The sequence below is a fragment of the Cynocephalus volans genome, chromosome 17 (genome assembly GCF_027409185.1).
Source record: "Cynocephalus volans isolate mCynVol1 chromosome 17, mCynVol1.pri, whole genome shotgun sequence".
Lineage (NCBI taxonomy): Eukaryota > Metazoa > Chordata > Mammalia > Dermoptera > Cynocephalidae > Cynocephalus > Cynocephalus volans.
The window spans coordinates 27,342,916-27,367,742 of NC_084476.1; the positions used below are offsets into that span (position 1 = coordinate 27,342,916).

The 24,827-nt window shown below is 42.7% G+C and overlaps 2 protein-coding genes across 3 annotated transcripts in view; both read left to right on the forward strand.

Moving 5' to 3' along the window:
* EPB41L4B (erythrocyte membrane protein band 4.1 like 4B) overlaps positions 1-7,153 on the forward strand; it is a 125,860-nt gene extending 118,707 nt beyond the window's left edge. For both annotated transcript variants that reach the window (XM_063081812.1, XM_063081811.1), the window contains 3 exons: positions 1,039-1,107; positions 5,665-5,810; positions 7,029-7,153. In XM_063081812.1, the coding sequence (XP_062937882.1) occupies positions 1,039-1,107; positions 5,665-5,810; positions 7,029-7,098 (285 nt within the window). In that variant the 3' untranslated portion in view covers positions 7,099-7,153. The remainder of the gene's footprint in view (positions 1-1,038; positions 1,108-5,664; positions 5,811-7,028) is intronic.
* Positions 7,154-13,784: 6,631 nt separating this feature from the next.
* The window catches only part of FRRS1L (ferric chelate reductase 1 like), a 31,145-nt gene continuing 20,102 nt past the window's right edge, over positions 13,785-24,827 (forward strand). The window contains exon 1 of the mRNA XM_063082387.1: positions 13,785-14,037. Within this exon, the coding sequence (XP_062938457.1) occupies positions 13,800-14,037 (238 nt within the window). The 5' untranslated portion in view covers positions 13,785-13,799. The remainder of the gene's footprint in view (positions 14,038-24,827) is intronic.

A 24,827-nucleotide genomic window follows, 5' to 3' on the forward strand; every position in this document is an offset into this window, starting at 1 on the left:
CAGATCGCAAGGACATTGTCTTTGCCACATTGGTTGAGACCTGTTCCACCCATTCAGAAAACCTCAGCCAATGTGGGTCTAGTCTAATGTGTTCTTGCTCATCCCTAGCTTACCCTCCCAGTAGAGCGGCTCAAGATACATCAGGTAGCTACTCTGGGGTCCACAGGCAAGACCCCACAAGACACCAAGGCTGCTGACCCTGGGCAGTGGTGGCCTCAGTGTCTTGGCTGCAGCCCTCTGCCAGTGCATGGTACAGTGTGCATTCACCAGTAGGTGTGCAGGTAGTTTCTGTGCCCTGGGGGCTGCAAACAAAGCTAGTGCCAGTTGTCACCAGGCCCCTGGGCCTGCTGGCATACTCTAGTGTGGCTTGAAGAAATAAGCTCTCCTACTCCCCAAGGCCTCCAGGAGGCCAAAGACAAAATGACCAAAGAGAAAGAAAGAAATGGAACCTGAGGGTCTTTTCAGACACCACTCTCTGGTCAGGCTGGTGCATCTGACCTCTTTCAGACCAGCTCTGTGCTGCAGTTTTCCCCAGCACTGGAAACTTCTGAGCACCAGGCCTTCTGTTCCCAAAGGCCATGATGGCAGGATTCTCTCATGCTTCCATGGGTTCCCCCAAAGTTTCCTTCCTCCCCAAAGTGGACAGGGAGCCCAACAACTAAAGCAATTGGACAGGGAATACTTCCTGGCTTAATTGGCCCAGCCTGCTGGTAGGGCCCAGGACCCAGCAGGCACAGAAGGCCCAAGCAGATCCCAGTGAAGGCAGTTCCAGGGGGAGGCAAGTGTGGGGTGCTCCTCAGTGAGACTCCAGCCTGCCCTCCCTGCCAAGCCCAGCCCGCAGTTCAATGCCAGGCACAGATGCAGCTGCCGGCCAGCACTCGGAGCGACACTCGGAGCGACCCTCAGTGTGTGCCCTGAAACAGTGATGAAGGCCCTGCGAGGGTCCCCCTGAATCCTTCAGTTTGGTTTAAAGGTGCACTGCCAAAGATGTCAAAACTTTGTTTTCTAATCTGAAGGTAATCTTTCTCTCTTTTGAAGATAAAAGCATTCCCGGCTGATACAATGAACCTGTTTCCTGATCCTTTTACCCCAGGGCCACAGTTTACCGTAAGTAGATCCAGAAAAACAGATCTGCGCTTTAAAACGTTGTTCCTGTGGAGTGTGCTTTTCTGTGGCATGTCAAACAGCAATGTCAACAGCTTCTTTTGATCACTGTTAAACTCTATGAGGTTGGGAAGGAGCTGGGATTTGGGGTCTGCCTCTTTATTTTATCAAGGTCATATTCACATCAAATTAACCATTTTAAAGTTACAATTCAGTGACATTTAATACATTAACAATGTGGTGCAATGACCACTTCTCTTTAATTCCAATACATTTTTATCACCCCAAAAGAAAACCCCAAACCCTTTAAGCAGTTACTCCGCATGTCCCCCTTCCTCCTAACCCGTGGCAACACCAATCTGTGTTCTGTCTCTATGGGTTTACCTACTCTGGATATTTTACATAAATGGAATCATACAATATGTGACCTTTTGTGTCTGGCTTCTTTCACTTAGCATAATGCTTTTGAGTTTCATCCTCATTGCAGCACGTGTCAGCACTTTCTTTCTTTTTGTGGTGGAACAATATTCCATTGCATGCACATACTGTAATTTGCTTATCCATTCATTTAATGATGGGTATTCGGGTTGTTTCCACCTTTTGGCTATAGTGAATAGTGCCGCTATGAACATTGGTGTTCACGTATTTGGTTGAACACCTATTTTCAGTTCTTTGGGGTAGGATCTGTGTCTTGATAATGGTGTGATCTTAGATAAGCCACTTTGCCACTCTGAGCACCAGCCTCCTCTTATTTAAAGTGGAAATAGTAGTAAGAATATCCTCCTCATATCCTGTTGAGGCAAGGATCAAAAGGGACCAAGAATTTGAAAGTGCTTTCCAGCCACAGAACATCCCGCAAATGTCAATGATTGTTGTTTCTCAGGCTGAAGAGGCAGGGCCGATTCAGGTTTCAGAGGATGAGCAGAGGTGGGAAGGTGTCCAGCCATCCAGGCAGAGGAAAAAACAGGTTCCTAGAACAATCCATCTCTAGGGTCACGAGCGGCTTCCAGCACTTGCCTTTTAAGAATGAGAGAGCAGAGACACAGGGACTGTGCCAGGATGTTAAATGCTGTGCCTTGATATTCAACCCAGCCCCCTGCAGCTTTGCTGGACATAGCTCCCCAGCTGGAAGCTTGGCTCTGTTTCCCTCAGTTGGCCATGGTGGGGACTCTGGCCCCCTGCCCAGCCTTGGCAGTTCTGTGCAACCCTCAGGGAAGCCCTTCCTGAAAGCTGGAGGACAAGATGGAGCAGGAAGCCAATGTCAGAAACTCTGCTGGGACTTTTAAGATCTGGGCAAGAGTGGCTTGAAGGCAGCTGGAGCAGGCAGAGGGGACAGCATGAACCAGGGTCCTGGGGTGGGAGGAGTCAACACACATTAAAAGGACTGAAAAGAAGGCCAGTGGGACTAGAATGCAGAGCAAAGGGAGTGGGGTGTGATGGGAGGAAGGGGACATAGGTAGGACCAAGACTGTAGGGACAAAACCATGCTTGGCCTTGTAGAGCACAGTAGGGAGTCTGATCTTTTATCCTAAGAGCAATGGAGCCTTCGAAGGACTTTAAGCAGGGCAATGACAGGGCAGATGCATTTGGAAAGAATCCCTGTGATCACAGTAGGAGAACAGTTGGGTCCAGGCATAGTGGATCAGGTCAGTAGCCTAGAAATCTAGGACAGTGGTCTAAAGGAGAGAGTGCAGAGGGCTTGACCCAGAGTGGTTTTATTGGTGAAGGTGGAGAGAAGTGCACAGATGGGGAAGATATTTAGGAGGCTGGTAAGATACTGGATTGGATGAGGGAGAGGGAAGGTCAACAAATGTTCCCAGATTTCTGACTTGCAGAACGTGGATGGATAGTGAGTCCATTTGCTGAGAAAAGGAAACTTGAAAAAAGACTGGTTTGGGAGGGATAATGAGTTTGCCTTTGGGGATGATGCATTAGAAATGCCTTTGAAACATACAGGTGGAAACAATGAATGGCAGTTGGATATCCAAGTCTGTAACTCAGGAGAGGACTAGACTGGAGATAATGACTAGAGTTCCTGACAGCTGGATGGTAACAGAAGCCTAACCAAGGGCTTCAGCCTCTCAGTTTTCTCATCCCTGTATGTTGTTTTCCTCTTTCCAGCCAAGGTCAAGACACTTGAACTCGCTTCAAGATTGGCCTCTCCACAGGCCTCCAGACCTGTCTGGGCCACAGTTACAGGGGAGTTGAATAGCCCTGGGGAACTCTGCCCAAAGTTAGTCTGGCAGTTAATCTAGCATTTACCTTGGACCTGGTTTCAACAGCTGTTTTCCTCACTTGATCCTGAGATCAGTCTCTACCTTGTATTCAGGCCTATTGACTGGGTCTCTGGCGATACTCAGCCAAGTATTTTGGTCTGCCATGGATGAGCCCCTGCCTGGCTCTGGCTGGATTTCTGTCCTAAGGGCTTCTTCTTAATCTGGTCTGTCTCTCTGTTACCTGCTTTGTTCCAGAGACAGTTTATTCATTCATTCGTTTATTTCTTCACCCAACAAATATTAAGAAAATGAATTCTTTAGGTTGAGATTTAATAATATAAGTAATTTTTTTACTGCTTCTTCAAGATCATTCTTAAGTAAAGGTGGCTTTTTTTTTTTCTTCTTTCATTTGGAGTACATTGTAGTGAAGAGCATAATAACTGCTAGTGCAGTTTGGTGCCATTGCCTTGATTCATGTTAAGGCCCCAGCATTTCTACGCACCATTGCCTCTGCACCACCCGTGCAATTTCCCCTTTTTTCCAGGAAGAATTATCAATGGCATCAAAAGCCCAACTTCCACCTGCTTCACTGAAGCAACAAAAGGACCCTGGCTCCTGTATCAGGCAGGATAGCCTAACCCATGCTTTAAAACAACACATGGCACTTCCTACTTTCACTGCACGTCTGTCATGGGTAAACCTGGGCTTTGCTCTGTGTTGCCTTCTTTCTGGGACCCATTCTCATGGGCAGCTGCCCTGTGGATCTTTGCTAGTCACAGTGGCTGAGGGGAGAAAAAGAGGTGGCAAATCATACACTGGCTCTTAAATCTTTTAACAGAAATAAAACACAGCCCCTCAGCCCAAAGCAAGGCACGTGGTCATACCTAACTTCAAAGGGGGTGGAGAACCATGCTTATACCATGTGCCTGGAAAGTGGTGAGCCAGAATTATCTGGTGAGCAGCCCAATAACCACTACAGCCCAACATTTGTGAAAGTTCTTTGTGGCAAACATCACATGCTAGACGAATGTCTGATGCTCATGTATGTATGCCATGCCGACATGCTGGGATGCATGTAGGACATGCTAGGATGGCCTCATTGAGGTGGCATTTAAGCAGACATCTGAAGGGGGTCAATTCTCTGGCAGTACTCCATTTCAGGCAATGTTAGTTCTTCTAGAGGCAGGTATAATACCCAAACAAGGGCTTATATTTATCAGCAATAGCCTTTCAAAGCCTCTACCCTCAAAGATAAGCCTTCTCCCCATTGCTCAAGCCAGATAGATATACTCTTACAAAACTAAAACTATATTTTATATTTTCAGTGGTTTTCCATGGTCCCCTAGGAGAGACAGCTCATCTTCTATATAATCAGAAGAAGATATTCCTCATTTCAAACTCTTTTCTTTAGAAAGCCATGTAATAAATTTCTCCAAGTTCAGGGCCAAGAACTAGCATGAAAAATCAAGTTATAAAATATGTAGCTGGTATTATTAAAAAGATATAAAACAAGCAAAAACTTGCATAGAAAAATACTACGAGGAAATCTATTGATGTCAACAGTAAGAGATTATGGAATTTCTTCATTTATTTACTTTTACATATCTTCTATGCTTTCTATATAAAAGTAATAAGCAGATTTTGCTTTGTAATCAAAACAACAAAAAATTACACTCTCCAAATGAGGCAGTATACTATAGACAAATAGTTCTGAAACTTTACCATGTATCAGAATCTTCTGGAGGTCTTATTAAAACACATATTGTTAGACTTCATCCCCAAACATTCTGGTCCCAAAGGTCTGCGGTGTGGTCTGAGAATTTGCTTGGACCATACTGTTATAGTGATGAAAAACACCAATTATGGAGTCAGTTAACTATGGTTGTAAATACTGTTCTTAACATTTACTGTGTGGCCTTAGGCAGATTGCTTAACCTCTCTGAATCTCACTTTCTTTTTCCATGAAATCACTTCTAAGATGAACATTTTTTCACCTTTTAACACCTCTGAAATCAGGATGTTTACAACAATAGTGGGCATGACAAAACTTAAATGGTCACATTTTTCTTTCTCTGTGGCACATGTAAAAATGGTGGATCTTACAACTGTTGGTGTCTAAGATGTGATGAAATATGATCTCTGCCTTAAAGGGTTGTCAAGAGGTAATGCATGTTAAGTGCTTAGAGTAGTGTCTGGCACAAAGTAAAATCACTTAAAATGGTAATTGATTTTAGCTATCATTAAAAAATAACAGGAACTGCCGAGTAAGTCTCAGGGAGCAGCTGACAGTGGGAAAATGGAACCCAAATTGAGATTGATCTCCTCTTTTCTGTTTCTTCTCCAGGCAGACTTTAGAGACAGTAAATTACAGTGCTGTCCTGGCCAGTCTTCCCCGCTGATTCCAGCAGCCACCCTGAGGCCTTTGACAGAGACCATCTCCACAGTGCAGACCATCTATACCCCCAGGAAGCCTGTTTCTCTGGCAGCCAGGTAAGTCAGATCAGCAGGTACTTGCAGGTCACTCTGATGACAGGGAAACCAGGCACAGATAATAGGTTCACCAAGTTTGTGACATTCACAACCCTCTCATTCATTCTTTCATTAATTTATTCTGTAAGTATTTATGGAAATATCTATAAAGGGTAGGCTGTATTCTGAGTGCTAGGATTTACAGTAAACAAAACAGATAAAAGTCCTAACCTTATGGAGTTTACAATTTAGTGTGTCGCGGGTAAAGGGGAAGACAGACAAATAATTCAGTGTATGTGTGTGTGTGTGTGTGAGATAGTGACAAGTGCTAGAGAAGAAAATAAAACCATGAAAGGCAATAGGACATGCTGGGATAGCCTCATTGAGGTAGCATTCAAGCAGCGACCAGAAGCAAACTGCAGATATCTGGGAAAAGAGTATAATAGGCAGAGGGAACAGCCAGTGCTGAGGTTCCTGAGGGAACAGCCAGTGCTAAGGTGGAGCATGCCTGGCATGGTTAAGGAAGATTAAGGGGGCTACTGTGGCCAAGCAGAGTGAATGACAGGAAAGGAAGCCCGTGAAGTTGCAGGCTGAGGCCAGATTGTGAAGGGCCTTGCTGGCCATGGTGAAACTTTGATTTCTACCCTGAGTGAGATTATTCACTTGGTTTGTGCCTTTAAAGATGTGTTCTTCCTGTGCGTGTGTGTTGAACAGTGGAGACAGGTTCCATAGACAGGCCACTGGCCCTGAGGGCTGAGAAGTCAGAGGCAACCCCTCAAAGCAGCTGATTTTGCTTCATTTGATTTTATTTATAAAAACATAATGAATTCCTTGTTATGACATTACTTTAGACATTAATCAAATTAATCTCTGGAAGAGAGTGCACATGAAACCAATATCAAGTATGATTTAAAGAAATCCAACCCCTGGACATCTTCCCATTCATTCCAAAGACTTTTACTGAGCGGCTGCCATGTGCCAGATCTAGGCTCTGGGGTTTTAGAGATGAATGACATCTAGTCAGTCCCCTGAAGAACTCTCAGTCTGGTGGGGAAAACCAATAAGTAGCCAGACAATTTCAGGTCATTATAATGCTAACAAATGTAGGGGGTCCTTAAGGGGCTTAAAAAGGAAAGTCAAGAACTGAGATCAAGAAAGAACCTGGAGGTGACAATTAAGCTGTCTGCTCGTGCAATTTTTGAGGATGTGTCTCACTGTTTTGCTACTTACTCTTTTCAGTGCAGAGACGCTCCGGCAGGAACTGGAGAGAGAGAAAATGATGAAAAGACTGCTGATGACCGAACTGTGAAATTCTCCCCTTGTCGCCTGGAGGATGGCGTGGTGCCTTCTGTCCGTCTTCTTTCCTCGGGCTTTGTGTGCTCACTCTAGCACAACATACAGATGTTGTGTGATCAGTTCGCCCAGGTCTCCATGGTTAGTTGAAGCCAACTTCTGGCTTGACTTTTATTGGAAAAGTTATTTCATGTCTCCTGAGCAATAGAGTTTTTCTATTACTCAGTGTAACTGAGACAGGGTTTGGTAAGCCTAGTAGAAAACAGACGGGAAAATGGGGATTCCTTTTCAGAAGTACCTGTGTGTATCTGTTAATAACCACAGGGGCTAATATGGTGTGGAATCCTTTGCTCTCAATCTCAACCATGTGACTTTGTATGATCAAAACTTGCAGCAAGCTTTGACTGTTTAAGAGTCATTTTTAATGAAAGAATAATTCTTTACTGCTGGTTTTTCATTTACACTGATAAATACACAGCTCTTATAAAGTCTTTAACATTCATTTTTATTCAGACATGAGTAGATGAACTAAAAAAAGAAAGTTACCTATCACCATGACTGAAAATACTTCAGTTTAACCCAAAATATAATTTAATTTGTGAACTTGTTGGTTGTGATATTATTTGGGATAAATGGAATTTATCATTGAACCCAAAATAGGAAATTATAGTTTAAATTGTCTAAAAATACTTACAAGGTTAAGATGATTCAATATCAGAAAGATTCATTTGGGTATTCCATAAAGGAAAATTATTTCTAAAGTTGATCAATTGATGTCCTGTTGAGCGAACCCTAACCAGAAGAAATTTTGCTCTCTTTTTATATGGTTTCAAGAAATGTGTTTTTAAATTTTTATCATGCACTTGAACAACTTTGCAGGAATAAAGGAACACCCTAACCACAAACTATTCCTCCAAATTATTTCCCTGGCTTCCTCGATGAATATGCACACGTTTTTACATAGCTATGATCAGTGTGTACATTCTCTTTTGTTGTATTTCTAACCTAACTCTTATCTCCTCTTATCAACACAGACTCTACTCTCACCAATTTAAATGTCTTTATATCAATGTAACATGGTTAACCTCACCTCTCCCCATTATTGGATATTTGAGTTATATCCAATTTTTCACTCTTATAAATAGTGCTGCTATGAATTTCTTTGTAAAAAATGCTCCTTCCTTTGGATTATTCCTTTGGGAATATCTCCAAAGAGGAATTACAAGGTCAAAGAGCATGAAATATTTTATAGCTCTTGTTTTATATTGCCGGATTGCTTTCTAGAAAGATCCAATCTCTGGGTTGAAAGAACTTTAGAGGTCATCTTGTTCAACTTCCCACCTCCTCTGAATGCTTGAATCCCCTTTACAATTTATGATGCCACCAGCAATGTATAAGCATTTCTATTTACCATAGCTCTTCCAGTAATAGGTTTTGCCATTTTTATTTATATTTGCTAGTTTAATAGGTGTGTATAGTTCTTGAAAAGCTGTTTTATTTCATTAATTGCTAGCAAGGCTAAGCACTTTTCCATGTGATGATTTACTAGCTGTATTTCCTTGTGTGTAAAATGTCCATCCATTTCTTATGACCACTTGTTAAGTGGAATTGATCTCATGCATTTGTATCAGAACTGTATTTTTATGTTGTATTGTATAGTTGGCTCTCCTGTCCCTATCTTTAAAACTGAATGGTGCCAATAATTTGATACTAATGACTATAAAAAAAGTAATGCTTCATTTGCTAGCATTGTTGTAAAATGAGGTATGTAAGCAAATATTCAGATATCCGAAGATTAACCCTTCAAGTGCTGAATCTTTAAAATTTTAATTTTTTTTTTTTGAGGAAAATCTTTCTAAAATGTATTACACACTTCCCTGCCTTAGTAAACAGAGTATGCTGGAGAGTATTTAACCTTTTCTTGATGAGTCATAGTCATCATTATAAATATCAGCCCCTTTCGTACCTTGGTATGGTGCAGAGATTTCGTCAGGAGCTATCAAAATGTGGAGGGCTTGACTTGGCCTTTTATAGAATATTATATTCTTTGCATTGATGACTTTTACTACTGTCTGCTCTGTCAGTGGAGCTGTCCGGGGCAACTGTAATGTTTGGGGCTTTTTACCCCCATGACCCCGGCTGTACTTTTAAAACAGCTTTAGCTGTTCTTTATCTTGTGCACATGATAAAAAATGTGTTCCTGTATAACATGGGGTTGTCACCTCTTGACAATCCAGCACCTCTTCCTCTTCTAAACTGCTTTCTGAGGCTTCTGCTCTTCACGTCCTGCTCTCTGATGGAAATCTCCAGGACAAAGCTGGAGGTTTCTTGGGGAAGCCAAGAAACCAAGTATTTCATATGTGTCAGGATTGCTTTGCTTCTGAGAAGGGATGCATGGGCTTTTTGGCTGCTGTTTTCAGGATGCTCTGAGTCTCCTGCTTCTTATCCACTTCCCCCTGGGTTCACAAATGTTCCAGAAGGTTGATGTCACTGGAAGTCTGACCGGAAACAAGTTGGCTGTTATTGTATATGAAAACCCAGTACCTTTGGCAGCTCAACTCTAACCAGTAAAATCAAGAGGATTCTATTGTTTCAGCAGTTGTCCTTGTTATTTGCCTATTTAAAAGTATGATGGGTGCTTGGCATTGTGACCTGAGAAGATGAAATTGTGCTGGTGGGGTTCATAGTGACTAAAATGAATTGATACAATTCCTTCACCTTTTAAAAAATATATATATGTATATATATTTAAAACCAAAACAACAGCACCTCATGGTCACACAGCCTATGGTCACGCAACACATACCTTATGTCCAGGGGGGAAAAATCAGCTTGCCCACATAATATTCCAGAGCTAGGGCTCCAACCTGTAGGCCACAGACTCCTGGTGGTCATGGAAGATTACTATAAGGTTTCTGGGAATCCTGCAACCCACAGGGTTTATGGATTGTAGATGGCATAGGAGAATCTTATGTTTGAAGAGTTTGAAAATGAGGTCCTAGCGCATTCAGAAGATCTCACCTGGATACACCCATAATTTTATATTCCCAGAATAATACAGGAAAATTCTGATATCATCTTTATCCTTTCACCACCTCAAAGATCTCCATTCAAATAAAATTCAAATAAATTCAAATAAAATTCACAATTTTGACCATTTTAAAATGTGCAATTCAGTGGTTTTTAGTGTGTTCACAATGCTGTATGAATATCATGACTATCTAATTCCAGAACATTTCCATCACACTAAAAAGAAACCCTGTATCTGCTAACAGTCACTACAAAATTCTCTGCATCTCTCTCCCCAACCCCCATTTCCTGGCAACCACTAATCTACTTTCTGTCTATGGATTTCTATCTATGGATTTGCTTATTCTGGACATCTTATATAAACTAAATGGAATCATACAATATGTGGTCCTTTGTGCCTGGCTTCTTTCACTTAACATAATGTTTTCAAGGTTCATCCATGTTGCAGCATGTGTCAGAACTTCATTCCTTTTTTATGGCTGAATAATAATACAATTGTATGGATATACCACATTTTGTTTACCTTTTCATCAGTTGATAGATATTTGGGTTGCCTTTTATAAATAATACTGTTATGAACATTCATGTACAAGTTTGTGTGTGAACATATGTTTTTAATTCTCTTGGAATTGCTGGATCGTATGGCAACTCGATGTTTAACTCTCTGAGGAACTGCCATGATCACAGCTTTTATTTCTTATGAAATCCGAAGTAAAAAATTACATATACTAGACAGTCAGAGGCATGGGCAAATCTGTTACAGGTCAGATATTGGCACAGCACTGATGTGGGGGAGTTTTTATAACAGAAAAAGATTGTTTTAGAGAAATGGCTTGTGAGGAGAGAAAATAAAGGTGCTGTCTTTCTTTTAAAAATGAAAAATGAAATTAAAGTCTTGTTCATCTCTAAGTTCTTGTTTGAATAGCCAACTCTCGTTCAGCCAGTGGTCTCAGAACGTTCGGGCAAAGTTCTTCCCCAGAAACTGTGTACAAAAGAGGAAACCACAATATTTCTTGGCTGTCCAGTGGATTCACACTGGTGCGGGGCAGAGGGTCTCTGTAAACCTGGGATGTAACTAAGAGGGGAACGTGTGCTGAGGATTGGAATACGTCTCCCAACAGTATTTCCAGGGTTTCAATCTTATAAGAAAACACGAAGAATAAGAAAATTCCAAAAGCCAATTTAAGTGGAAGGGGGAGAAGCTCATGAAACTGAAGCAGCCCAGTCTGCAGGGAATCAGAAACCTGAGTAGATTCTGAGGACCTTAAAATGCACACAGACTTTGAGTGACCCGTGAAAGCTATGGGTCCTCTCCCCAGCAAAATCCATACATCACAACATTATTCCAGCATTTTCATGGGTCCTCACACCACCCCTGAAGCCCATCTGTAGCCTCCTTTGAGTCCATGCACTCAGGTCCTTGAACTTGAGTAGGTGATTGAAATACACAGAAAACCTGCAAACCTCATTTCAGGCTGTAGTTGCAAACCTTCCCCCACCCTCACCCCCACATGTTTTTATCACAGCAATTTACTAGGAAAAGAATGACCTGGTTTTCAGTTGCCTTCTGTTTGGGCACCATCACTGTTGATTCTAATAATTGAAATGAAGGGAATAAAAAAGAAAGTAATAGATAACAGCTTGGATTCCCAAACCAGAGAATCGACACTGAAATCAGAAGTCCAGTGCTTTCTTTTTTTGGCTGAACATTGATACATTTAAAATTGACCATGCCTTCCCTGGTGAACAGGAAGAGAAGAAAAAAAAAAAAAGGAATTTCAATTTTTAAGAAAAGTTTTTTTTTTAAGGATTATACTTTAACAGATTTTCAATTTATTGGATTCACTTTTTTGCCCCCCCACCCCACCCCCGCCATTTTTATTTTTATTTATTTATTTATTTATTTTTGGGGTAGCTGGCCAGTACAGGGATCAAATCCTGGAAATTGGTGTTATGGATTCGCTTTTTTTTTTTTTTTTTTTTTTTCGTATTTTTAGAATTTTATGTGCTGCCAAGCTATGCTTTTGGGGAAGAAGTCTCTTTGTTTTGATAGTTTAAGTAATTGTGGTTCATCTTAAAATGCCTTTTTCAAACAATAAATCTGAACTATTTCTTGCAACAACTTTTATGTTGGGAGATCTAGTGAAACCCAAGGTTTTCAAGAACTACACCTTGATTCAGCTGTCAAGATTTACATGTTTAAACTCCAGTTGGACAACCCACCATCAGCTGATACCCAATAGCCAAAACACCGGACCTCTGGGTCTCCCAGCATGTCTCACTATTTCTACAACAGTGCTCTGTCTTCCAGCCAGCCGGGCCATAAAGGGTTAAGGTCACTAGTTTCCTTTTAAATATTAATGTTCCATAATATTACACATATTCATTCATGCCATTTATAGCATTGAACCCTACTGAACATTACCTTTATTCTCTTACTTAATCTTCATTGCATCATGGAGATTACTGATCTTGGGAGGCTACTGATTACCACCTCATGTAGTCTGACTTCTAGGTCTGAATTTGGAAACTCTAGGCTTTTATGCCTTCATGACTATTTCCTTGTTTATGCTACTAAATAAAAAGAAATAGAAAAAACAGGTTAAAATGCTGGCTCTTCAACACCAGCATGAAAGGAATTCTGTCCACGTTTGTAAGGGAAAACAGCTTGGCAGTGGGACTGTATCACCCCAACAACCATCATCAGGAGAGAACCCTAGGACCTGGCATATAGTAAGTGCTTGGTGTGAATGAGTGGATGGCTGACTAAATAACTGAAAATGAACTGCAAGCGGCAGAAATGGATTTGAGAACTCAGCGTGGCCATCAGACATGGTATGGGCCTGCCAAGGCTTGTGCGTGCTTGCTGCAGGGAAACACAGCAAACCAGTTGTCTGGTTTTGAAGGGGACAGATTATGCACCAGCAGCATCTGCTGATTTGACACTCCAAGAGTCTGAAGAGGCAGCAGGTGAATACAGTTGGGAGATCCGGGTTCTAGTTTCCTCTGCCTCCGAGCACCTCATTTGCCTAGCTATATAGTGGGATCTTGCAATTTCAAATTCTTTCTGTGATGATCTCAAGAAATAATGGGTCTAGTAACTGCTTCATATAAACCAAAAACTGCTGGAACAAGGTAGAGGAGGCAATAATTCTGACAAAGTGTGTCCAAAATAAACCCTCCAGAGGAGCCCTCCTTAAATCTGAACGTCCATTGGGATCTCCTGGGAATTTTGGTAAAATGCAGATTCTGATTCCTGGGTCTGGAGTAGGGCCTGAGATTAGGGATGCTAATGAGCTCCCTGGTGATGCTCTTGGTCCGCGGACCACACTCTGAGTAGCCAGGGGCTAGAAAGGCCAGATGTGCATCAATGGGAGAGCGGAGAAGGTCGTGGAGGAGGGTGCAGAAGGAGAAGAGAATGGGAGGAAGAAAGGGAGAGGGGAAGCCTCTAGGAAAGAGAGTCGGGGCGGGCAGGAGGGGGTGCTCGGCTGCAGGGGGAGGGACGCTGCGGGGCTGGAGCGAGGATGCGCAGACCGAGGCAGGGAGGCGGCGGGTGCGGGGCGGCTCCGCGGCTGCGCGGGGCGCGCTGGCGGCGGAGGCGGCTCCGGCTCCGGCTCAGTCCCGGCCCGCGCCCGCGGCGCCCCCGCTGCGGCCCGAGCGGCCTGGCTGCGGGATCGGTGCGCAGCGATGGCGCGGCCGCCGTGGCAGCGCCCGGGGACCTGGGCGCCGCTGCTCTGGCTGCTTCTGGCCGGGCCCGCCGCCTGCGCCGCCAGCCCCGCGGACGACGGCGCGGGCCCGGGGGGCCGGGGACCCCGGGGCCGCGCGCGGGGGGACGCGGGCGCCGACGAGGCGGTGCCGCGCCACGACTCCTCCTATGGCACCTTCGCGGGGGAGTTCTACGACCTGCGCTACCTGTCGGAGGAGGGTGAGGCTGCGGGAGGGGACACGCGGGGGGCGGGGGCGAGGAGGGAGTGGCCCGGGGGCCGGCGGAGGCGGCTGCAGCCCAGCCGAGGCCGGGGTGGGAGCGCACTGCTCAGCCCCCTCCGGCTTGAAGGAAGGACCCGTAGAGCTGTCGGTGCCTGCCGCCCGCTTTCCAGGGGGGGACACTGAGGCCTGGAGAGGGAGGTGGTCACCCAAGTCCTGCGAGGCTGTGGATGGGGGACTGAGCCTAGGCTGCCCCAGCTCTCAGCATCTGGCCTCCACCTTCCCTGCCGGGGTGGGGGTGGGGGAGGAGCCCACCATCTGGGTAGTGTGCGACCAGGGCAGCTGGTGGGACGCAGAAACCCCATCTTAAAGAGAGATGCCGCCTCACTTCCTCCCTGTTGTACTGACCTAAATTTGCAGTGAGTAGCGCCCAGCCCTCTTAGCGTTCTGTTTCTGCTCACGACCCTGGCATCAGAGCTGGGTCACATCAGCCTTCCCACTTCTTTTCTATCACCACACATGTTATGGTCCCCTAGTGGGAGCCACCACTGTTGAGGCCTGCTGGGCCCAGAGACTGGGGGGTTGTTAGCCATGGGCATCTTTGTAAGGCTGCTTCAATGACTACAAAAGCCAAGCTGATTCTGTTCAGAAAGAATGAAAACTGGTCTCTTCTGCAACTTTGGGAAGTAGAGATTTTCTTTTTCTTCTGCTAAGGGAAGAGGGATATCCAAAATCAAGCTGGGGTTTGAAATGTTTTGAGTCCCAGCAGCTGATATCTCTTAGTGGGTGTATTTATTAGTTAGGATTAGGTTTGGCTATATACAACAAACAAACATTAATAGCTTCAATAAGAGAAGATTCTCTCTTATGTAAAGAAATCTAGAAGTAGGCAGTCTAGAACTGGTATGGAGTGTCCAGGTCACCAGAGACCTTGGATCCTGCTGTTCTGCTTCTTCACAATTCTTCATAGTCCAAAATGACTGCTGGAGCTCCAGCCATTGCACTCATATTCCAGACAGTTGGAAAGAGGAAGCAGGACAAAGAAGGTCACTGACTACTTTATAAGGAGATTACTCAGAAGTTCCAAAGAACAATTCTACTTTACACTTCATTGGCCATGACTTAGTCATGTGGTTACACACAGGTGTAGAGGAGGCTGGGGAGAAAAGCCTTTTAGCAGAGACATAATATGCCCAGTTCAAAAACTGGAATTATTGTATTAAGGAAGGTGGAGGGAATGGATTTGGGGAAATAGGTAGAGGCTTAACTGCTGAAACAGAAACCCCAACGTATAGTGGCTTAAATAAGATAGTTTATTTTTGTCTCAGTTGAGTCTGACTGGTGTAGGGCTGGTGGGACAACTCTGTTCCGCAGGGTCATTCAGGGACCCAGGTTCACTTCCATCTTGTTGCCCCACCATCCCCTAAGGCTTTGTCCTCATCTGTGCAGTAGAAGCCAGTCTGCTTGCATGTCCTGGTTTAAGATTAATGAAAGGAAAAACAGAAATTCAGGACAAGCAGTTACCTTTTAGGCTAGTTGCACAAATCTCTACTGCCTATATTCCTTTGGCAAAAACATAATCACATGACCTAGCTGAAAGGGAGGCTAGGAAATGTAGTCTTCTACCTGTGCAGCAATGTCTGTGGCCAGGGAGAAGGAGAAAATGGGGGATGGGAGGACAACAAGCAGAAGCAGAATCTGTCACTCTGGAAAAGAATGAATATTCCGGGCCCATCTGTTTTTGAAGCATCTGATGCATATTTATTCTCTACACAGCCTGGTACTGCCAGGTGACTTAAGCATGGCATGTGAGAGCTTATATTCTGTTTGGGCACATGTACCTAACAAATGAAGAACAAAGGCAGATTCTATGTGTCAGTTTGTACAGAGAGAATGAAATGTTAACTTTATAATCCAGGCAGTTTTATGAACATGGGCATCAGACAGACTGCAGCCATAAAGGACAGCTTTGTAGCATCAAGCTGGGAAGTATGAAAGACTTGGGTGAGACAGAAGAGGGAGGACACTTAGGTGAGGCGGGCACAGGGGGAGCAGGGCATGCAATGTGTGTACAAATCCCTACTTTGTCTGCTTGCCTGTCCCATCTGTTCTGCACATAACACTGGCTTTACCTTCCTAAAGCCCACCTCTGACCCTGTTGGTGTTGCATGCAAACATCTGTGATGGTTTCAACCTGTTTTCTGGATGATGCTTCAGCTCCTTCATCTGGAATTTTCTCTCTGGCCCAGCATTTTACAACCATGTCTCACCCCTCCCCTTCCCTCACCCTGAGCTTTCAATCTCCATTCTTCTCCTACTCTTCTCTCTGACAGTTTCATTCCCTCTCCAGATACAGATCCTACTAGCATCTGGTGGGTGCTAGTGGGGATGTTTGTAGAGGGGACCTCTTAGGGGCAGCATCTCTGTTAAATTATCCTGGATCTGAACTTTAGCGCTCTGTTGGCCCTAAATATGGACTTTCCCAAGAAATAATTAGATGCTGCCTTAAAAGGAGACTGAGACAAGCAGAGAGAGAGAAGGAGAAGCACACCCAGGAGAGACGGGTGTCCCAGAAGCAAAGGAAAAGGGGGTGCTGGGAAGCAGCATCTAATACCAAGGTGCAGCCTGACAGTATGAAGACTCAAAATAGCCCATGGATTCAGGAGATGAGAAGTGATGGGTGAACTTTCAGTGGAGAAGGAAGGAGGGAGCCTGGTTGACGTTGGAGGAAGTGGCAAGCAAGGAGGTGGAAGTAGTGCCTTTAAACTATTTTTTGTTTCCATCAGTACACATGGAGCTGTCCTTTCCTAGTGATTGGGTTACTTGTTTCCTCTCTGCAGGGTACCCCCTTCTCCTGTTCCAGGCAGCCAAAACATTAAGTTATGAATGAAAACGTGGCCCCCCAAAAGTATAAAATCCCAAAAAGGGAATTAGAATACTGGAGGTGGGAATGGGGATTTCACTGAAACTGTGGGAGAGCCCACTGACCATTACCTACCCTGCTCAGAGAGTTTTTCTCCACTATCCAGATCACCCAAGACCCCTAAATCCAGAGGTTGAACACTGGCTGATTTGGTATCTCAAAAAAGTGATCATCCCCTGATGTGTTCATTTGGTTTTCATTTAACTATGCTAGTTTTTAGAATACTTGGGGTTCCCACTGTCTCAGCCTATCCTTCTTATCCTTACCGTCCCAGCTCAAAGGCCACCTCTATGAGGGAGGCTTCCCTGATTTTCTCTTTCTCCCATCCCCTGCCCTAGGCAAGGATATTCCCCCATAGCACACTGTCTAACCCTGCCATGGCCCTCATTGCTCTCTGTGGTCAAGAGTTTGAACAGGTTCTTGGTGGTTGAATCCTACCAGTCATAGCATCTTTCCCTTGAGGTTCTCAACTTATAAGTTCTCACAATCTATATGAGGGGTCTTCAAAAGTTCATGGATAGATTTGTATTATTTTTTAATTCTATTTTGCCACATCCTTTTTGGAATACACTCATATATTCAGACCGATGCTAGAATGCAAAACAGATTACCATTTGATGATGGGCAAATACCCTATCCTTAGGGTTCTCTGAAAAAAAAAAAAAAAAACAAAAAAAAAAAAAACAAAACTGAGTTGGGTATTGGCTTAGGGTTAAGTCCCAAATGAAGCCTCCTGTTCCTTGCTCCCTGCTACTAAGGTGGCCAGGTTTGAGGAGCCAACCTGAGACCTAACCCAGCCAGCCACATGGATGGTTGTGGTAACTGGCTTGCCCTTGCAGCCATGCCCTGCCTGGGAAGGAAAAGACAGAATACCCGTTATGGTTGCTTATGTTTAACGCATAGTGATGGGACCACTTGTAAAATGTGGCCTAGTGATTTTCTGACTATCGAATTCTGATCACAATTTTTTTCTTGGAAAAGAACTAGTAAGGAGGTAGGAGGGCAGAAACATGAGGAAAGGGGGAGAAGTTCCTTTGTCTGCCTGTATCCTGCCTACGTCTACCTTGTGTTGTATGTGGATTCATAACTCATCGCCCTACTCCTCTGGAAGTTCTTTGAAGGTAACCATCCACATCTAATTTATCTTTGTATCCTCCATGATTCTAGCCTGATAATAACACTAACGAGAGCTAATTTTTAGTATGTTTACTATGTGCCAGGCACTGTTCTAAGGTATGTTATCCATATTAACGTTAATTTTTACAGCAACCCTGTGAGTCAAATACTACTGTTATCCCCGCTTTAGAGTTAAGGAAGCTGATCCACAGAAAATGTAAATATCTTAGTTAAAGCCACATAGCTAGAAAGCAGCAGAGACCTCTGTGGGTATGTTGATTGACTTTATGAATAAGGTGATGCAAGGAGTCCTGCCTGCCTGGGGTGGAGGGTCCCTGTATTAGTCCACTTCTGTGACTTATAACCGAAACTGGTCATTTATAAAGAAACAGTATGTATTGCTTACAGTTTCAGAGGCTAGGAAGTCCAAAGTTCAGGGAACACATCTGGTGAGGTCCTTCTTTGGTGGTGACTTCAGCAATGCAGGGTATCACATTGTGAGATGGTGGATGGCTTGAGCACAAAGAGAGACAGAGCTCCTCATGTGCTCTCTTTTTAAAGCCTCCAAGACCACGCCCATGACCACCAGCAAACCATTAATGGATTAATCCATTTACTTGAGCATCGTCCTCACAATCTAATCACCTCTTCAAAGCTTCACCTTTCAATTACTGTAATAGGATTTCCCACCTTCTTAACACTGTCACAGTGGGGGTTAAGTCTCAATGAGCTTTGGGGGGAAACATCCAATCCACAGCAGTCTCTGTTGACATGTGCTAGGAAGTGGATTGGACAGGCAGAATTGGGTGTTTTATGAGAGAACTTGAGAAGAGGAGTTTGGAATTGACAGGGTACGCAGTTAGGAACTGCAGGTTCCTAAGCACTGAAGTGCCACCATGGAAGCTGCTCTCACATGTGTGTGGAATTTTACACTTTACAAAGTCCCTTGACATTTTTATGACTGAGTAGAAACAATGATTCAGGTAGTCCAAGAAGAGGCTGATGTAGTAAGGTCTCTGAGATGAAACTGAATCATACAACCAGGCAATTTCTGGTTAAAACTTCAAGAAATCAAGTACTAAGTTGGTACCTGAAGGCTGTGATCCAAACAATTAATTAGAAGCAATAAGTAGCAAGCCAGAAGCCATTAGCCGCCCAATAGAGTATGGCGGGCCAGCCCGTGGCTCACTCGGGTGAGTGTGGTTCTGATAATGCCAAGGCCACGGGTTTGGATCCCATATAGGGATGGCCGGTTAGCTCACTGGATGGCAAAACAGGCTCGAGGGACTGCAAAAAAGGCACAGCGTGTCTGTGAATTAGACAAGAATGGAAACCACAAACCACACTGAGAAGCTGGAAAATCAACCAAGACAATAAGCCCCTCTCTTATTACAGGAATATCAGAAGGAAGGGACTGATAATAGAGAAGCAATGAGGGGAAGAAAAAAATTTGCTGTAATCGTTCCCCAAAACAGAACGCTCATTAGAAGGGTTTGCAGAGTCCATTTAAGAAAAAGGAAAGGGCCGAGCCCGTGGCGCACTTGGTAGAGTGCTGCGCTGGGAGTGCGGCGACGCTCCCGCCGTCGCGGGTTCGGATCCTATGGACTGACCGGTGCACTCACTGGCTGAGTGCCGGTCACGAAAAAAAACGACAAAAAAAGAAAAGGAAAAGGAAGGAGAAAAATTCATAGAGTTTTCTTTTTTTAAAAGCCCCCAACCAATATTATTTAGTCTCATTCAGGTCTTATTTTAGAGGAAAAAAAGACCATCAAAATGGAAAATAGAGGGAAAGGAACAAGCCAATAAAAATAAGCGACAAAAGATGGGAGCACGGACACAGCTAAGGGGAGAGGGAAAAGCTGGCCATGTCTGCGGGTTCAACCCGTACATCTCCAGGCTAAGGAAGACAGGGAAGCGTAGGGGAGATAAGTGCTGGGGAGTGGGGAGTAGGGCAGGAAAGGTGTCTAAGTCATGGAGGGACAGGGCCAGATTTCTGCTTTAGAAAGATGGCACATGGCGGCAGGAGCAGAAGAGACGCAGGGGAACCAGGTAGGCGGGACAGGAACCACAGGGCAGGCTCAGGTTTGGGAGATGGGAATAACAGAAGTGGTGGCTGAGTAAATGTGCCAGGTGGGGGAAAGGAAGAAATCCAGCCCTGACGTTTCAGGATTGGGAGACTGCGGGTGGGTAGTGGGATTGTTCACTAAGGTAGAAACACAGGAGGAAGGGTGTTTGGGAGGTGGAGGAACTCGGTCTTGGACATCTGGAATTGATTTGCTTGTGGAATATCCAGGTAGAAACTCCTAGAGGCAGTGGGCTGTTGGGCTTAAACACTGGTATAAGAAGAGGAAAGGCTGAAAATTATAAAGTTAGAGAAAGAAGAGAATAAATCTAAAGAAAGTAGAAGGAAACCAATTATCAGATAATAAAGATAGAGCAGAAATAATGAACTAGAAACCAAATATTCAGTGAAAAGGACCCACAAAGCCAAAAGTGGTTCCTTGAAAATATTAATAAAATAGATAAGTATATTAGGATTCTCCAGAGAAACAAAACCAACAGGATATGTATAGCATATATAGACAGTTTTATTTTAAGGAATTGGCTCACATGATTATGGAAGCCGGCAAGTCCAAAATCTGCAGGGTGGGCTGGCAGGCTGGAGAGCCTGGGGTGAGCCCACACTACAGGTCAAGTTCAAAGGCTGCTGAATTGCTTGGGAGAGGTTATTCTTTTTGTTCTATTCAGGCCTTTGACTGATAGGATGAGGCCCACCATATTATGGAAGGCAGTCTGATTTACTCACAGTCTGCCAATTTAAATGTTAATCCCCTCCAAAAAACATCCTCACAGGTACATCCAGAATAATGTTTGACCATGTGTCTGGACACCAAGTTGACACATAAAATTAACCATCAAATAAGCTTCTGGCAAAATTGGTCAAGAAAAATAGAAGACTATTAGGAGTGAAAAAGAGGGAACCTTAGACATAGCAGAGATTAAAAAGCTAATTAAGTTGTAATTTTTACAACTTAACAATAAAAAGACAGATAACCCAATTAAAAAATGGGGAAAGACTCTAAAAAGACATTTTTCCAAAGAAGGTATGCAAATAGCCAATAAGCACATGAAAAAATGCTCAACATCATTGGTCAGTAATGAAAAGTAAATCAAAATTATGAGATACTACTTCACACCCACTAGGTTATAATAATAATAATAAAAGGAAAATAACAAGTGTTAGCAAGGATGTGGAGACATTGGACCTCTCATATATTGTTGGTAAGAATGTGAAATGGGGGCTGACCCCGTGGCGCACTTGGTAGAGTGCTGCGCTGGCAGCATGGCGACGCTCCCGCCGCGGGTTCGGATCCTATATAGGACTGACCGGTGCACTCACTGGCTGAGTGCCGGTCACGAAAAAAAAAAAAAAAAAAAAAAAGAATGTGAAATGGTGCAGCTCCTTTGGAAAGCAGTTTGGCAGTTCTTTAAAAAGTTAAACAGAGTTACCATGTGATGCAGCTATTTTGCCCCAAGAGAATTGAAAATATACGTTCACACAAAAACTTGAGCATAGCAGCATTATAGATAATAGCTCAAAAGTAGAAACAACCCAAATGTCTATCAACTGATGACTAGATAAGCAAATGTGTTCTAGCCACACGAAGGAAGATTACTCAAACAGAAAAAGGAATGAAGTTCTGATACATGCTACAGTATTGATGAACCTTGAAAATATTATGCTAAGTGAAAGAAGCCAGACACAAAAGGCCACATATTGTATGATTCCGTTGGTATAAAATGTCCAGAATTGACAGATTCATAGAGGCAGAAGACAGATTAGTGGTTGCCAGAGGCTGTGGAAAGAGGGAATTGGAAGTGAGTGTGGGTGCAGGGTTTCTTCCTAGAATCATGGAAATTTTCTGGAATTAGACATTGTATAACCTCACAAAGATACTTAAAAACACTGATTGGTACACTCTAAAATGATGAATTTTATGGTATGTGAATTATAGCTCAATAAAAATGGAAGCAGATGAAACAATAATACCATGAACAACTTTATGCCAGTAAACGCGAAAGTTTAAATAGACAAATTCGTAGAAGAATGCAACTTACCAAAAACTGTCTCATGAAGAATTAGAGGGGACTGGCTGGTTTGCTGCCTTGGTAGAGCGTGGTGCTGATAACAACGTCAAGGGTTCAGATCCCTCTACTGGTCAGCTGCCAAAAAAATTAAAAAGAGAAAACCTGAATAATTTTTTATCTATCAAAGAAATTGAGTCAGTTTAAAAATGTTCCAGCCAAGAAAGCTCTAGTCTCAGTTCTACCCAACATTCAAGTGACAATTAATACTAACCTTAAATATATTATTTCAAAGAACAGAAATAGGAATTGTAATAGAAAGTAGAAGTAGGACTAGTCTCCATCTCATTTTATGAAGATAACATAACCTTATTAGCAAAACCAGAGAAGGACACAATGAGAAAGGAAAATTGTACAAGCAATTTGATTGTCTCCATGAACGTGGTAAGTGCTATACAGAATATTTTTGAAGGAATGGAAAAATGGTATTTTAGGCAAAGATGAATCAAAACTGAGGTGACAGTACCATCAGACAAGACATAATTGAAGACAAAACATAAAAGGAGCAAATAATGTTATAAACCAATAAAGGGAACAGTAAATCAAGAACATATACACCTGTAACAATATGGCTTCTAAATACATAAAGTGATAACTGGTGGAAATGTGTAAAGAAACATATAAACCTACATTTTTGATTGTACATGCCACTCTTGGTACTAGAAAATCAAAAATTTTAAATAAAAGATGTAGATGATTTGAATTATACAAATAATAAGCTTAATCACATAGATATATAGAATCCACAAACACTAAGAAAGATCAACTAAAATTGACCATATACCATAAAAGGGAACTCAGTAAATTACAAAGAATCCACATCATGCGATGTCTGCTGATTACGATGTAGTAAAATCTAAAATTATTAAAAGTATAGGGGAAACAAATCACCAATGTCTGGAAATGAAAACATCAATAACAGTATTAACCCACAAGTGAAAGAGGAAATCATAAGGAAAATTAAGAAACACTTACAATGACCAAAGCATTCCATGTGAGAACGTTTGTTATCAATCTAAAACAGAGCTTAGAGGGAAATTTATAGTTTCCAATACATGTATCAGAAAATAGTAAAGATTGAAGACAAGTGAGCGAAGCCTTCAACTAAAAATGGAACAGAAAAAAAAAAAAAGAAGGAAATAATACAGATCTGGGTAGGAATAAACAAGATGGAAAACACACATACACAAACAAGGATGATTAACCCAACCAAAAGCTGGGTCTTTGAAAAGTCTCATAAGGCACACAAATTTCTGGCATGACTAATCAAGGGAAAGGATGAAAATGCAAATGAAGTATGTACAAAATAAAGAAATTTGATAGATGGGGGGGGTTGGCTCCCTCTGCATCTAACACAGCCTCTCTCTACCATGCCTGCCTCTATGGCAGAGGCAAGAGCATTACCTTGAATGCTGCGCTCTGGATATGATTTTAATTACATCAGTTGGATGTGTGACACTTGGGTTCAGAACTGGCTTATGTGGAGCAAGGGAGTGGTATGCAAGACATCCATTGTTTTGTTTTGTTTTCTCAACATCTTTATGAGATATTTTCTCATACGATACAATTCACCCATTTGAAGTGTACAATGCACTGGTTTTTAGTATATTCACAGGGTTGTACAACCATCACCACAATCAATTTTAGAATATTTTCATCACCCCAAGAAGAAACCCTTTACCCTTTAGCCAGGACCTTGTGGTCCCCTCATCTCCCCATCCCCATCCCCTGCCTCAGCCCTAGGCAACTACTAATCTTTCTCTTTCAATATTTGGACATTCTGGATATTTCATATAAATGGGATTACACATTATGTTGTCTTTTGTCACTCTCTTCTAAGCAAAATGATGTCGAGGTTCACTTATGTTGTAGCATATATGAATACTTCATTCTTTTCATGGCTCAATAATATTTCATTTTATGGATATACCACATTTTGCTTATCCATTCATCAATTGATAGACATTTGCTGGGTCATATGGTAAGGTTATGTTTAACCTTTTGAGGAACTGCCAAACTGTTGTACAAACCGGCTGGACTCTTACATTTCCACCAGCAGTGAAAGCATAGTTTTCTTGGCAAGCCAGTTCAGCAGGGCTCTTCTAGGTGACATTCCCAGAGGCTCAGCCTAGAGCTTGCTCTTCCAGCCCTTCCAAAAATTTTGAGAACATCTAACTACCTGTATTGAATCCCTTTCTACTGAAAATAGCTTAAATGGTTCCTGTTTTCTGCAATATATATCGATAGGAAAGAATTATAACTGCTTTTTAAATTTTATGTAATATTACAAATAAAACACACAATAAATTTTATAGCCAGGAAAAAATTCTGGAGATATATAAAATGGCACATAAAGAGAAATTTAAATAAGCCAAAGCATTAAAGAAACTTAAATATTAGCTAACTGAATCCAAGAGAGTATAGGAAAACATGTATTATGATCAAATGGCTTATCCTAGAAATTAAAGGATGGCTTGACATCAGAAAATCTTACCTATGTAATTTACCAGGCTATCATTAGATGTATTGAAAACATATTTAAAAAGCTCAACATATAAGTATAATTTTTAGGAAAGCTCTTAGAGAATTAAAACTAGGTTAGAAAC